The following is a 16,458-nucleotide window of genomic DNA, read 5'->3' as shown; positions in this document are numbered from 1 at the left end:
GGTTATATGAGGCAACATCTATTATGGGATATATGAGGCAAAAAGAAAACCAGGGAACTCACCACAGTGTCTTTCCTTCGATGCTGGAGGTCCCTTGGAGGTTCCTTGGAGGTTCCTAGCTGGTCTGCCTTCTTCTCTCCACCTTTCTGAGTCTTTGTTTTATATATAATGCATGACGTTTTTTGCTGTGCTTAGTGGGAGGAATAGAAGAGAAATACATCTAGTCCATTTTGTCGAGAAGTGAAAGCCTCCGTCTAATTTTTAATAGATTTCAATTATCTGCTAAAATTATTCATCTTGCCTTATACTTTCTTGAATTTATTCCTTGCCATTGTTTTAAAGTTTCTGATTGATAACTGAAAAAAATCTGTAACTCCCGTGGGACTGTTTCTATTTTTTTCTTGATCTTTCATCATTTGAGCTGTGACAATAAAAGTAACTTTTAACTGGATGCTATATGTTATAGATTAAAATTTGTAGTAATCATTTGAGGCTCTAGATGGTATCTTGCTCCAGACACAGTTTGCTGCTTCTTGCAGGCAGTTCAAGTAGGGGCAGATCAGCTTACTCCAGTATGGGATGGGACTAATACCAAGTGGGATTCTACGTAAAAATTGGTCTGTTTTTGACTAGCCCTTACTTCTAATGTGTAGCCATTCAAGTGTCCTAACTTAAAGTTGACCGGTGCCCACTGCCTTGATAGGTGCTGAATTCATATTTCCTGCCACACAGTGGTACTACCTAAAGCTTCTGCATGGTTCTCTGCCTCTTGCCTGGCCTCTCTGCTACTAGGCATCTCTAAACTCTTAGTCACCACTTATGAATCAACCAATAACGTAAGGTGAAAACTTCATTATTTTCATCCCTGAATTCCCTTTGCTAGGATCTTGACCCCTAAGTCCTTGTTACTTTAGTAACTCTCCAATCCTTCAACAGGTTTTTTGGTTGTTGTTTTAAAATCCAAGCTTTTCTAATTATTCTTGATGGGAAGGTCTTTCTGTTTTAATCCACCCATAACTGGAAGTAAAGCTAAGTTATGTTATTATTTCTAACTTACCTGTAGATTATTTTGTATTTTTCACATGCACAATCATATCTACAAATAATGACAAATTTGTTTCTTCCTTATCAATATTCATATCTGTTACTGATATTTCCATGCTTCATGGCTGAGATCTCTTCTGTCCATATAGTAAAGTTCACATGCTTTAGTGGGGTTTTTGTTGGTTTGTTTTGGTGATAGGGAGGGGTCATAAGTGTTCCAATTTTGCAATTTTCATTTATCTTGCAGGACTGTAAATTTTCCTTTTTCTTTCCTCTCTCATCACCTAATTGTCAAAAGGTACATCTCCTTTTTCACTTTTTTTCTGTATTTCGGAGATTGCCCACTTAGATTACACCAGCCCCTTTAAATTGTGCTCACTTTGAAGCCCCTTCTCTATGGTTTGTGCTCTGATCTGCTTGCACATATTTTTTAGAGCATTCAGACTTATGGTGCGCTTAGTCTTTTTGGCAGTAGTTTTACACTAACTTTAGGCCCATTTGCTGGCATCCTTCTCTCTTTCTTGAAGTTCATCTCCCTCTGCCTTCTCTCCACAAAGCCTTGCTCTAAGGTGGGATTGGGGCAGGCATGTGAAAGTATATGCAGAGATTTGGTGATTTTTCTTTTTATTGTTAGTTTGAAGTTTCAAAATTGTCTGGCTTCAAGTTACACTGAGGTTTTTGTATAGATTTACTTTTTCCTTCTTGTTTTATTGCCTTATTTTACAATGAAATATTGGGAGATGGGGAGCTTAGGTTGCCACCAATGTTTTTAGCTACCTGGACGTTTACCTTCATTCTTTTTTTTTTTTTTTAATTTTTTGGCCGCACCATGCAGCACGTGGGATCTTAATTCCCCGACCAGGGATCGAACCCGTGCCCCCGGCAGTGGAAGCCTGGAGCCCTAACCACTGGACTGCTAGGGAAGGCCCTCACCTTCATTCTTGAAAGATGTGTTCAATAGAGAATTCTATGTTGGAAGCTAATGTCTTCCCTGGCACTTCCAAAGTTTAATTTCACTGTACTGGTTTCCTTTGTGGGGAGTGATTCTAATCTCAGTCTAATTGCTAATTCTTTGAAGTTAATTTCTTTTCCTTCTGACTGCTTTACATTTTTTTTCTCTTTGTCTTTGATGCTCAGCAGTCTCACCAATGTGTCTAAGTGTGGATGTTTACTTTGTCTGTCTTGGATGGAGTTTCATCTACAGATACCATTTATCAATTTTGGAAAATTCTCCGTCGTTGTCTCTTAGTTTCCTATGCTTCATTCTTTCTCCTCTTTCCCTCTAGAACAAATTATCAAACATGCATTAGTCATATTTTTACCCCTCTCCTTCCTATTTTCTACCATTTTATCTCGGCTGCAGAGGAGAGAATCTATAGATCTGCCTTCTAGTTTCTGTTTCTCTGTGTCCAAACTGCCATTGCAACTATCCATTTTAGTTTCTGTACTTTCATTTCTAGAAGTTCTATTATTTTACCTGTGATAGTCTCAGGTTTATCTTTTATTTCTTTGAAAACAGTAAGTTTATTTGCTTTACAGTGTTTGATAATGTCATCATCTGAAGCTGGTGAACTTTTTCTGCTTTTTTTACTGGTGGTGTTTGATTCCTCTACATGCTTAGTTATCTTTGTCCATGTTTGGTCATCGCTCTTGAAAAATAGTGAGATCTCCAAATCTAGGATGGAGATACCTTCCACTAGAGAAGATCTGAGTTGAACTAGAAGTAGTCCCATGTGGCTTGACACCTGGACTACCCAGGCTCTACATACCTGACTAGGTTCTAGACATCGTGTTCCCTCCTATGCCCACTCCTTTTCAAATGTGTTCCATTCAAGTCCTGCTGAATAGCAAACTGTACAATCCTTTCTCTTCTGCCCTCCCAACACCCACATCCTCCAAATAAAAGTCCAGCAGCCAATTCTATATTATCTTCCCAACTTTTCTGGAAATCTAAATCTTCTAAATTATTTTTAAAATCTAGCAGTCATCCAATTCAGCTATTACCATAATATGCCCATTCCCCATCTATCCCATTCCCTAACTATCTTCAGGATCAATTTTTCTGGGCACCTGCCATCTTTCAAACACCAAATCAGAAGTCGGTTGATCTTGAAAAACTCTAATAGGAATCATACAAAAATAAGTGATGATAATACTTATAAATATTGCAATAACTGCAAATACTCGAAATTAGTAGTGGTTCAGATCTAGCAATCTAGACCTTCCCTGTGATTCTTTCACTTTGGCTCAACCTCAGTGACAATCACAGAATATAATCCATGTTAAAACAATTTCTATTTAATCCATAATCTCTTTCTACATGTTGTATCTTAAATTTCTCCTCCTACTACTTTTATTTTCCACCTACAGCTCTGACTGTATCAAAATCTCTTCATACGGCTTCTAATTGAATCAATAAACTGTCTTAGCTGAACTTGAGGCATCCATCTCTATATACTCCCACTTCCAATTATCACATTTTTCAATCTAATCAAGCTTCTCACCCTTCTGCTTTCAAGATTTTTCCAGGCTGGCCTCTAAACTTGAACGACTTTCTACTCTAATTCTTGCTTGCCTCGTTCACATTTGTTTACACAGTAATAGGGAATAGGATTCCAGGCACAATGCCAAATAACATGCTTGCTTTTAACATTCTACTGATTAATGTAGGTGGAAATTGTGATACTAAAGTTAAAATTTGGCTTTATAGGCTGATTTCATTGCTTTTGGATTGGGAGTAATGGTGTATTTATCTGAGGTTTGTAAACAGCATAGCATCAGTTGGCATTCTAACTGCAAGTGAGAGTAAGAGATGAAGACCTACATGATAGCATTTATTCATAACTGAGTAGTGCATTAGCATTGAGCATTCATGTTTACTTTGCTGAGAACCATCAGCTTCTAGAAATCTGAAAAACCGAACATAATCGGTAGGTTACTATTTATAACACAAACCAAAAGTTTCTTGATTGAGTTATGAGAAAACTCCAGACAAAAATTCAGGAAAATATTTCAAACGTTGGGGGAAAAAGAGCCATCATTATGGTTCATATTTCTCGCAGCAGTTAAGTAAGGCTGTTTTCACTGAATAAGCATAAATATAATCTAATTTTATTTAAAAACAAATATGAAGCATTTGGCACAATTTAAAACTTTACTGCCGTGCTATAGACAATTTATGGAACCACATAATGGAAACTTTTATTTTTAGTATTCATGTCTAGGGATTTCTTCTAAATTTAAAAGGCCACCTGTAAACAGATCTTTGTTCATATATTTGATAAAATAACTTTCTTTCACAGGGATCAGAAAACAGCAAATGATGCTGGTTACCATGGTAATTCAATTCTGAGTCAAATATTATGTTGGGCCCTTTGCTAACATTATTTTGCTTAATTCCCGCTATAATCCTTTCAGGTATTATTCCTTAACCAGTAGAGAAACTAAGACTCAGAGAATGTTAAGAAGCTTATACAAAACTAAGTCACATAGGAAGCAAGAGAAGAGCCAAGAGTCAGTCTGAGATTGGTTCAACTCCAAAGTACATGCTCAGATCTCTACGCTGTACTTCCTCTATAGCAGACTTTCTTTTCAGAGGAACCAGTCACTATAGAAGTACAGCTTATTCCCATTTCTATTTTTCTGGTCTGGAGTATGAATTCCTTGTCAGCAGAGCCCATGTTTTTTATATAACTTTGTTTTCCCAATTCCTATTAGAGCAGCAGTATCAACAAGTTATTGCTAAATGAAAAGGGGATATTAAATTCATTGCCACTGTGCCTAAAAGTGCCAGGACACATTACTCTAACTCGGCTCATCTGTAAAAAGAAACAAATTTTAAACAAACAACCTTGAAATGGGTACATAAACCTTTCAATGGCCACTTTTATTATGCTCATTGTGGAATGACTGGACACATATCTATCTAGCTGAGCTGTGGCTACTATGTAATTATTCCAGAAACATAGTTTTATTTTAAGTCAATTCATGAAGACAGAAACACTCTGCAGCTAACAACCTGTATTCCTTGCCTGGGACTATTTTTCCCCTCATATAGGTAGAAAAACTAAATCCATAACTTTCGAATTGGAACAGTAACTTTTTCTGGTCTATTGCTTTTGAAAAAAGATTATGAGACAAAACACAAAGAAAGACAAACATCATAAAATAACTTTTATACAGGATTAGTAGATCTGTTTACATATAAAAAACAGAAAGGCCCTCATTACAGTTAGATTTCACATAAATTACACAGATTGACTTTTTAAAACTACTATTCAACTTTGTTTAAAGTCCCTTTTAAAAATTTCATTTTGAAGGCACAGTGCATGAAAATGAACCAAAGACTGAAGCACTTGAGATGACTGAGTTTTGGGCACCTCATATAAATAGCTATAGATTGTTGTGGAGCTGGGGAATGTCACTCTGAAAAAATGGGGAGGTGAAAAGTTGATTTTTAATCTGTGTGTAAAAAAATACCATTATGGCATACCTCCAGAAAGTCTGCAGCATGGCCAGCATAGAAGGTAGCTAGTATACTCATGTTATGCCAGTTGTAAAAGCCATAATCATACATATTTATATAATTTATATCCAAATGCCTCAAAATGGTAGCCTATTTTCAAATTTCACAATAGATTCTGCCAAATGGAAATCAACTAGGATAATATTCTGAAAGTCAAGTGGAATATTAATGAATTATTGCTAAGAATAGGAGGATCGGATGTTGGGAAACATTTCTTCATGAACTGGAAATCCAAGTTCAGCTGACATTAATCAAGGGCTCTAATCACCCCCCCAAAATCTGCTTTAATTAAAGCAAATCAGAAACCAAATACTTATCAAAAATTTGCTATATAGAAGATCATTGAACACCAACCATAGTGGACTTTTTTGTAGTAACATTAAAGTTGCTACTGTTAAGAACAATTCCACCAGAGAACCATAACATAGGGCACTATTACAGCATTCATAGCCAAGAAGCTTTTAATACAGCAGGGACAAAACCTGGCACAAATGCACTTCAGGCCACAAGAAAATAAAATGATTTACTGCCGAGAATAAATGGAAATAGAAGAACAGGTCCTGGTTACTGAGTAACCTGGTGTTAGCTCAGAAACACAATAAGCTCAGGCATAAGCACTACCTTTTATTTATTTGTCAACTCATAATTAGTTTTAAGTTCAATATTCATTAATTCAGCAAATCCCATTCAGGTGAAAGTTACCAAAGATTAACCAATCAATCATACTGGGTCAAATATACATTACGTTTCCTTTCTGGAGGATGACAAAGTCCCAAAGCACATCCCCTCCAAAGAGAATTGCAAGCATTCCTCAACTGGATGGGATCCCAACTACTACTCAAATGTTCAGCAAAGTACATCAAAACTAAAGGGTCTTTCCTTCTGAAATTAACTTGAGTTCATCTTATTGAACTGCATAATCAGTACAAGTGCATTTACATAGGCAGACACTTTGAACATTACCTACTCAATCACTTTGCTTTTATTAAGGAGCTGGGAGGGAAGAAGGCTTACAAACTGATCACCAGGACAAAAAAAAAAAAAGCCTTGTGAGTAAAGAAAGGCACAACTCAGGCTTGGGCAAATTTCTTAATACTGTGATACTTACTTGCCTCCATGACTCCAAGGAAATGGAAAGTCTCTAGGAGAAATACTGAAGAAATGCATTCCCCATGCCATATGGCTTCAACGCCTTAAGCAGTTGATGTGGTCTAATATTAGATTAGATCCACAAATAAAAGACAAAGCAGGGCAGAGAACACAGTCTTAGTAGTCATTATCCTGTACATTCATGTTAACAGGTAACACAGGCTGAGAAGGCCTTGTTTTCCAGAGCAATGCATTATTTAGAAATTCATTAGAGATTCAAGATTCATCGCAGAATTTGGTTTCCCTTTCAGGACAAATTATTAAAAGAACTATTTGTACGTTCATCTCTAAAAATAGTTTACACATGCTTAAAAGGCATGGACTCCAGCCACTGTGATGTACAGTGAAAGACATGTTTAAGACAGAGATGAATTTAAAAGGCATCCTCTAGTGAAGACCAATGCTAATAAAGTAAAGGCTGTCATGCCAACTTTGTTTCATTTCTACCTGCAATGTCCCAAGCAGAGCCAGCCACTCATAGGCCCTTTGTTGGTTTTCTGACTTTGCACTCAAAAATAAAGCTGCAAAGAGCAATACCACCACATCATCCCCTTAAGGAAAATGCAGAGCATTATTAGAAGAAATTAAATCATGTATATTTCATTAAGTATTAGCACCCCACAAACTCTGTTCTGTGTACGTGGTGGGCTAAGAGTGGGGTGGCAAGGGCTCAAAATTTCGAGTTGTTAATAACAGGATTAATACCAGAATGGCTTAACCTGGACCCACCCAAATTAGATCACAGATACTCATTAATAAATGTCATGACTTCATTATTCCTGCTAAACCAAATCTCTGTTTATGAAGCCACTTTGGGTACATTTCTCACAATACTTGGTTGAATGACCTAGATGGGTGGTAAACCACTCCACATGAAGGCTTTGGGATGATAGATACATTAATGGATATAGAATACAACTTGAAAAGATGAGAGCAAGTTTTTTGATCCCCTGATTTAGTACAAGTTCAGCAGCAACTTGGCCATTAAAACATTCAAAGGTATTAAACCATTAGATCATTGGTAAGACACATACTTACAAAAAGCATCATTTCCATTGAATAGTATGATATGACAGACACAATAAAACGCAAATCTTTTAGGCCTTTGCAGTAACCCCACTGGCACTGAAGATAACACTTTCTCACTACAGTGTTACTTTTTTTTTTTTTTTTTTTAATGGAGGGAGCCATATTTAAGTGCTTCCAACTGAACTTTTAACACAATTGGTTGATCAAGAAGAGACTGTCAAATGAAACACTGGACAAAGAACCCAATCACACGCAGAGGCCTTTACGAATAAGGTTGGCCAAGCTATTTCAATAACAGGATGCTATGATAGGGCGCTGGCTTGGGCTAACAGGAAGTGTAGATACTCTGCGTTCAAATGTAGGTTAAGAATGTGCAAGTAGGTCTCTTCCACGCCTCCAGGTATTTTCAGTAGAATTCAGATCTTGTCGATTGCCAAGTCATCTGAAAACCCTAAGTGTACAACATAGAAAAAGGTTCAAATTTAGGAAATAGTAAAGAATTAGGCATTCCTAGAATAAACTAGTGCTTCACAGATAAAAGCAACAGCACCTGTGGGTTTTTACCAAGTTAAAAGATAGGCAGCACGGGTTTTAGCTTTTGCTAGATCTCCCTCTCGGCTCTACGCAAATGGACACTGAGATCTTTTACAACAGTCAACAAGTTCTCCCTTAAAATGGGGATGTTTACAACTTTGCTAAACCTTACACAAGAGGTAGTGAAATCCTGCTTAGAGCACAGCCCACCAGTTCTGATCTAGCCTTGGAACAGGTAGAAAGCCAAATACAGAAGCCCGTTTAATCATTTCCTAATGTTACATAAGTTTCAAAATCAATTCAGCCTCCATTAAACCTGAATAATAAGAGAAACTCCAGCTATTTAATAACTAGAGAAAAGTACTCCTCAATAGGTTGAAAAAACCTCGAGTTTTTAAAGCTTTATGTCAGATTCTGACTGCTGTCCCTGCCTTAATGTTTCTGGATTCTTTTGGCCATTTAAAATAAAGAGAAAAAGCTAAAGCCACTAGTAAACACCTGGTGTGCAAAATACAACATCCACTAGTTGGCTTTCTTCAGTTATAGCATAAGCTCCAAACAGCTCAGCTTAAATTAAGAAGAAAAACAAAGTGGCTGTCCCATCTCTGCATAAATAGAAAGCAGATTTTTTTTTTAAGGTAAGAGTACTTTAAGGAGGGGAAGTTCAAAACTGCCAGCCAAATTCACAGAGAATACAAATTTAGCAAGTTAACTTCCCAAAGCTCTTTGAAGAAGCAAGATAGTCTCTCTTCTTAATGCGGTGTCTCCCAAAAGGAACTGTAACTTTGCTTGGTACTTATGCTGGGAGAGATGCAAGGTGTGTGTTTCAATGTTTGCTGGAATATAACGTTTCCTCTTCAGTGTCTGTTTCATCCTGGAACTCATGGCTTAAGAGAGACTTCTTGGAGCCAGTTGACATCATGCGAATTTCATCTTCATATTCATCATGATGCTGCCTGAGCCGATGAAAGCCATCCTTGTGTCTGTTAGACTTGATTGAGCAGATGCACCAAATAATGCAAGCTGTTAGGATCAATGCCGACATGGTGGCACCTGTCAACCAAAACCATCACGTGAGTGGTGTTCTAGTTGAAGAATATAAATAAGCAGCTGCTTACGATAGCACTTTTTATATTATGCCCTTCATTTATTTTATTTTTATTTCATTCACTTAAAAACAACCTTTTTTATTACAGAAGTAGTACATGTATCATGTGCAAAATTAGAAAAATACAGATAAGCAAAATACTAAAAACCCAAACCCCAAACTCCACTTCACATCTCCATTACCCTGAGGTCATTTTTAACAACCCTAGGGCATATTTTTTCTGGATTTTCCTTCACGTGTGTGTATGTACACCTATATTTTTTCTCTTACCATAATGAAATCAAACTGTGTCTACTGTTGTGTAACCTGCTTTTCATCAATCAATGACTTCCACTTTTCCTTTCCGGTAAATTTTCATCTCATCCCAAATCCCTCATTTATTTAAAATATTTTTACATAAGGTTATCAGAATAACAGTCTAAGTAACAGAAAATAATACAAATAAAATCATAATAAAAATTAAGTTCATGGGACTTCCCTGGTGGTCCAGTAGTTAAGACTCCAGGCTCCCAGTGCAGGGGCCCATGGTCAGGGAACTAGATCCTGCATGCATGCCACAACTAAAGATCCCACATGCCGCAACTAAAGATCCCACATGCGACAACGAAGATTCTGAGTGCCGCAACTAAGACCTGGCGCAGCCAAATATTAAAAAAAAAATTAAGTTCACAACAGCAAATGGGTGGCAGAGCCAGATTTAAACTGAATCCCAGCTCCTATGTTTCTAAGCACTTAGTGATTTACACTTTATCAAGTTAAGAACTCTACCGTAGTTTCATCTTCAAGGAATTCATGGAAAAGACTCTGACAAGTACAGGTTTCTGGCAACTGATTGTACTGCTGAACTGAATGAATAAGCATTTTCAGAACTCTAATGAAAAACTGATGAACTCATAAAAGTGCTAACAAAAGATCAAGATGAAAAAAAATTAATTACATGGGACTGAGTGAACTGATGAGGATGAGTATAATTTTTGTGACTTTCTGTTTGAATTAAAAAAAAAAATCCCACAAGGACTCAGAGGCAAAGAATATACAAATCAATTTTCACTACAAAGTAAAGGAGCTGTTACAGTGGAGGATTACTGGACTGAATGTCTATATTATGACAGTATGAGTGTGTTTCGTGTTTGGTAATTGCAATCATTGTTGCTTTTGTTGTGGTCATCCATTTACAATGCTTGGTGTCAGTCTATTTATCTCTTGTAAAAATAAAATACAGTGTGTGTGTGTGAAAAAAAAAATGCAGGTTGATGACAATAATGACAAAAAATACTAAAAAGGAGCATAAGAAAATAAAAATAATTTTAGTTATTGGACTCAGTTCTTTATAGGTTTATTGAATTGCTTTATCTTATTGAAATTCATTAGAGAGTTTGTGGTGGAATATATTTTTACTTTAAGTGAAATTATTCTCTTAGATAAATATTCTGTTTTTTCTAATATCCTATCTTCAGCACTTTTAAACTTCAGAGTAAAAAATTTTCATGTCGCTAAAAAAAAAAAAAAAAAAAAGAACTCTACCGTAAACACCCCATAACAGGCTCTATGATTTGACCATGTTTCCAATATACCACTCTCTCTCAACTAAGGATCTCTCCCCAACACACCCTGTAATAAAACTTGGTTATTTTGCATCAGGTCCAAGTTGTACCTAGAAATGGACCAAGGTTCTCTGTGTCAAAAGATACAGTACAGCAGAGTATTTATTATTTTACGACATTTTTTCTTTCTAAACTTTCAGTGATTCAAGTAATGGCACACATTAAGCCTGGAGAAAACAAATATTCCCTCCTTCCAGGATCATGGAAAAAATAGAACTAATATAAGTCAAAGTCCAAGGGACTTATGATCTTCGTATAAAGCAAATCATTCATTCAATCAACAACTCTTCATTAAGACCCACTACATGCCAACCCATGGTTCTAGGCACTGGGGGGCAGATGAAATCCCTGCCCTCTCAGAGTTTATGTTTTAGTGGGAGAGATCGAATACCGACCAATAGATGACTAATACAAAATGTAACGGCAGGGAGTGATAAGTGCTTTAACAGAAACAAGTGGCGGTGAGATAGTGACAGGGGTACTATTTTAGCTAGGGTGATCAGGGAAGGCCTCTCTGTGGAGGTGACATTTGAGTACAGACCTGAAAATGTGATGGGGCAATCCATGAGAACATATGAGAAAATAGTGTTCCAGGAAAATCATGTTTAGATAGGAGACGTTAGAAGAAAAGTGATTAGTTTCAGGTGATTATGGAGGTGATCCACTCTCAAATTGAAATGTCAGGATTGGTTTTAACTTCAACTACTGAAAATTTAAATTTTTTTACCTGATACAGTTACCACAAGCTCCCTTGGCAAACCAAATATCCGGTTATCTGTGTCAAAGACTATTACCACAGAACTGGCTGCATCATGATGCACAAAGACCTAGGAAGATAAAGTGCCAGAATTAGGAAAAAGTTTACCTAAGGTATATTGTATCCCCGCTATATTCCTAGGGCCTTTATAGCAAACCAAGGAGACGGTTCATTGTCATCTAAAGTACACAAAATGCCACAAAAATTTCCCTTTTGTTGCTAAAGGATAGAAAGATAACAAGATATCATAATCAAGAGGTGGTCACATTTTTCTTTATTCCCCACAAGCTTTCTAACAAGAGTTTCAAATTAAATATAAGTATTATTAATAATAAAAATTTACATGAGACCACTCAAGTTGAGTTTCTTACCTGGGAATGTTGTTGCTGATACCCATCGGCAATGGCATTGATGTTATGGACACCTGGGGCTAACAGTACATGGAAATAACCTCCCTCTTTTGTGTGTACCTTTATTCCTTCATTGAGCACAATGACTGCTTTAGAGATTGGTTTTCCAGTCTTATCTTTAACAAATCCATGAACTCCCTTGTGAACCTTAAAAAAATAAATGTTTAAGATATAAATTTATGTTTTCATAATGCCAGATATTCTAGAGGCCATAACTTGAGGCCTGACAAAAACAAACAAAACAACAAAACCCTCCATAAGTCTAGCTTATTCGTCCCTCCCCACTGACTCTGACCTTGTTTGCTACTCATTCACTGCTTCAGAGGCACAGAGATGGAAATAAGGGGAGAGAGGCCTCTGATAGAGTCAAAGCCTAAAGTGTTCGAACCCAAATCTTCCGACGTCTCGAATGTTTTACTTCCCACCACAGGACACTGTATCGAGTAACTCCGTGTGATATTCAAATGGAAGAGCCTGCAGCATCTCACAGGGTTAAATTACCTCAATATACATCAGATAGGTGAACTCATGGCACCTATTTAGGCAATAAAAAAAGAACAAAACTCTCCTTTCTACATACATTTAAAATAATACAAAATTTTGGTAAAAGATTAAGAAAATATTTTGATAAAGGTTTTCATTGACCATATTCCTGGGAGTTCGCTTCTAGTTAAAAGGGAAAGACTCACCTCCACCAACATGCTAAGAAGAGATTTTTTATTTTCTGCCCACAACGAAGGGAGTTGTGCTGCACTAGGAAAGTAGCAGCAGCTTGTGTATACTGTGATTTCCGGACAGTGGCCATAGGTAACACTATAATCCTGGAATATAAGATTCAAAAACAAATGTAGGAAAATTAATAAGTAAAAGTAAGAATGAGGCTGTGTAACATGACAAATGGAATGAATGGAATAAAAAGAAAAGCTGGGTGATGTAAACAAAGAATCTGTAAAGCATTTTACAGCAAATATAAATAAACCACTTGGTATTATAGCCAGTCACAAACATGGCCACTCCTAAGAGAGTTCTTAAGACCAGGGACTATGTCTAATTCATTTTTATATCTCCAGTGCTTCCTACAGTGACTGGCAGTAGAGGGGTTCTTATTAGGGTTTGTTGAATAAATGAATAAGTACATGCAGAGGGCCAGCTTCCCTCTAAACCCTGGAACTTCACAGCTGTTACTGCTGTTTTGGAGTTCTTAGAGGTAAAAGCACAAGTATTTGCTCTCTGATACCCTCAACCTGCAGGCTCGAGCCTACCATACAGCAATATAGCAATTATTTAGGTAGGAACTACTTGCGTGGACAGGTTCCAAAATCTAACTTACTACTTTTTCCCCCCAAACCCGTTCTTCTTCCTAATTCAGTTAATGACAGTAACTCATTTTCTCACACAGGTATGAAATATTTTGTCTTTGACTTCAATTTCTTGCCATCATCCAGAATTTGGCAAATCCTGTGAATTCCACTTCTACAATATCTCTGGAACTTCATCCCTTGATTCCATTCCCATTGCCGCTACTCTAATCTAGGCCCTCAGTAGTTCTCGTCTAGGCTATTCTAAACACAGTCTCTCCTTCCTCCAAACCATCTTAACCCACTGTTAAAAGATTTCCATAGAATAGCTCAGATCATGTCACCATATCCCTGCTCAAAACCTTTCATGGCTTCCCATTCCTTACTAAAACAAAGCATTCAAAGCCTCAAACTCTCTTTCCATTCTTGTCTTCTGCTGCTCTCCATTACACCCCATATTCTAACTAATGTAGACTGATTCTTTAAAAAAAAAAAATTTATTTTATATTGGAGTATAGCCAATTAACAACATTGTGTTAGTTTCAGGTGTACAGCAGAGTGATTCAGTTATATGTAGACACGTATCTATTCTTTTTCAAATTCTTTTCCCATTTAGGTTATTACAGAGTATTGAGCAGAGTTCCCTATGCTATACAGTAGGTCCTTGTTGGTATAGCAGTGTGTACATATTAGACTGCTTCTTGACCTCTGCCCATACTGCTTCCTCTTTACGGATGTCTTGGTTCACCATCTCTGCATCCCTAATGCCATCTCATCTATGAAAAGAAGGCTACATCACTAACTAGGTGTAACCTTTTCTGTCTTTAATTTCTCATGGCACATTGAGATCTCTTCTAGATCACAGTGATTAATTCTGTAACATAGTTATTTGTATAATGGGCCACAGAATATTCTCTATCTTTCATATAGAAAAGCGCCTCACGCATAGCAAGTTCTTAATAAATAAAGGAGGGAAGGCAGGCAGAGAAGGGAATGAAGTCAATTTTCTGGTTGCACGTGTGAACGGAATGATGAGCTAACCACCCATCTGCTAACAACTCCTGACTAATTTGAAATGGATGGACAACAAATGAAAATGCTCTCAGAAAGAAATTAAAGAAGACATTAAATGGAAAGACGTGTTGTATTCTTGGATAGCAAGACAATACTGTTGAGATGTCAAAACAACCCAAAGTGATTTATAGATTCAACACAACCCCTAACAAAATTCCAACAGCCTTTTTGCAGAAAAAGAAAGGCCAATCCCAAAATTCAAGTGAGACTGGAAGGACCCTTGAATAGCCAAAACAATCTTGGAAAATAACAAAGTTGAAGAACTCACAGTTCCCAATTCAAAACTTAGTACAAAGCTACAGTGTTCAAAACAGTGGTCCTAGAATAAGAATAGACATATAGGGGTTTCCCTGGTGGCACAGTGGTTGAGCATCCGCCTGCCAACGCAGGGGACACGGGTTCAAGCCCTGGTCCGGGAGGATCCCACGTGCCGCAGAGCAACTAAGCCCGTGCGCCACAACTACTGAAGCCCGCGTGCCCAGAGCCCCTGCTCTGCAACAAGAGAAGCCACCGCAGTGAGAAGCCTACCTGCTTATGAGAAAGCCCGCGGGCAGCAAGGAAGACCCAACGCAGCCAAAAAGAAAAAAAAGAAAAAAAAAAAAGAATAGACATATAGACCAATAGTATAGAATTGAGAATCCAGAAATAAACCCATACATCTATGGTCAATTGACTTTTGACAAGGATGGCAAGACTATTCAATGGAGGAAAGAATAGTCTTTTCAACAAATGGTGCTGGGACAACTGGACTTCCATATGCAAACAGATGAAGTTGAACTCCTACTTCATATCATATACAAAAATCAACTCTGAATATATCAATGACCTAAATATGAGAGCTAAGTCCATAAAATTCTTAGAAGAAAACATAGGGGTAAATCTTTATGACCTAGCATTTGGCAATGAATTCTTAGATATGACAATAAAGCATGAGCAACAAAAGAAAAAAACAAATTTGGCTTCATCTAAATTAAAACTTTTGTGCATCAGAAGTTTTCTTGACATTATCAAGAAAGTAAAAAGACAACTTACAGAAGAGGAGAAACTATTGGCAAATCAAATATCTGGTAAGGGTTTAGTATCCAAAATATATAAAGAATTCTTATAACTCAACAACAAAAAGACAAAAACCCCAACTTTAAAATGGGCAATGGATTTGAATAGACATTTTTCCAAAGAAAACATACAAATGGCCAATGGGCAAATGAAAAGATGCTCAACATCATTAGTCATCAGGGAAATGCAAATCAAAACTAAAGTGAGATACCACTTCACACCTACTATGATGGCTATAATTTAAAAAATGGAAAATAAATGTTGGCGAGGATGTGGAGAAACTGGAACCTTTATACATTGCTGATAAGAATGTAAAATGGTTCAGCTGCTGTGGAAGTTTGGTGGTTCCTCAAAAGTTAAACAGAGAATTACAATATGACAAGCAAATCCACTTCTAGGTATATACTCAAAAGAATTGAAAACAGGGGCTTAAACAGATACTTGTACACAAATGTTCACTGCAGCATTATTTTCAAGAGCCAAAAGGTGGAAACATCTGTCCATCAAAAGATGAACTGATAAACAAAATGTGATCTACACATACAATAGAATATTATTTAGCCATAAAAAGGAATGGAGTAGGTGATGTATGCTTCAGAATGGATGAACCCAGAAGGCATTATGCTAAGTGAAAAAAGCTGGACACAAAGAAAATATTGTACAATTCCACTTATATGAAATATCCAGAATAGGCAAATACATAGAGACAGAGAGTAGATTAGAAGTTACCAGGGGCTGGGAGAAGAGGAGAATGGGGAGTTACTGCTTTGGGGCACAGAGTTTCTGTTTGGGGTAATGAAAGTTTTGAAAATAGATATGGTGATAGCTGCACGACATTGTTAATGTAATTAAAATATCACTGAAATTATA

The 16,458-nt window shown here is 37.0% G+C and overlaps 1 protein-coding gene across 2 annotated transcripts in view; it reads right to left on the bottom strand.

Annotated features, from left to right (window-relative positions):
• Positions 1-5,204: 5,204 nt before the first annotated feature.
• CPD (carboxypeptidase D) overlaps positions 5,205-16,458 on the bottom strand; it is a 73,300-nt gene continuing 62,046 nt past the window's right edge. The window contains exons 18-21 of one of the 2 annotated variants that reach the window (XM_082370517.1): positions 12,850-12,981; positions 12,122-12,307; positions 11,721-11,820; positions 5,205-9,334 (exon numbers count right to left, since the gene is read on the bottom strand). In XM_082370517.1, coding sequence (XP_082226643.1) covers positions 9,108-9,334; positions 11,721-11,820; positions 12,122-12,307; positions 12,850-12,981 — 645 coding nt within the window. In that variant the 3' untranslated portion in view covers positions 5,205-9,107. The remainder of the gene's footprint in view (positions 9,335-11,720; positions 11,821-12,121; positions 12,308-12,849; positions 12,982-16,458) is intronic. The other variant, XM_082370518.1, reaches the window with a different exon arrangement.

Source organism: Balaenoptera borealis, assembly GCF_965194805.1.
Source record: "Balaenoptera borealis genome assembly, chromosome: 20".
NCBI lineage: Eukaryota > Metazoa > Chordata > Mammalia > Artiodactyla > Balaenopteridae > Balaenoptera > Balaenoptera borealis.
Note: the sequence above shows the minus strand (reverse complement) of the source record. Positions and strands in the feature narration are given on the sequence as shown.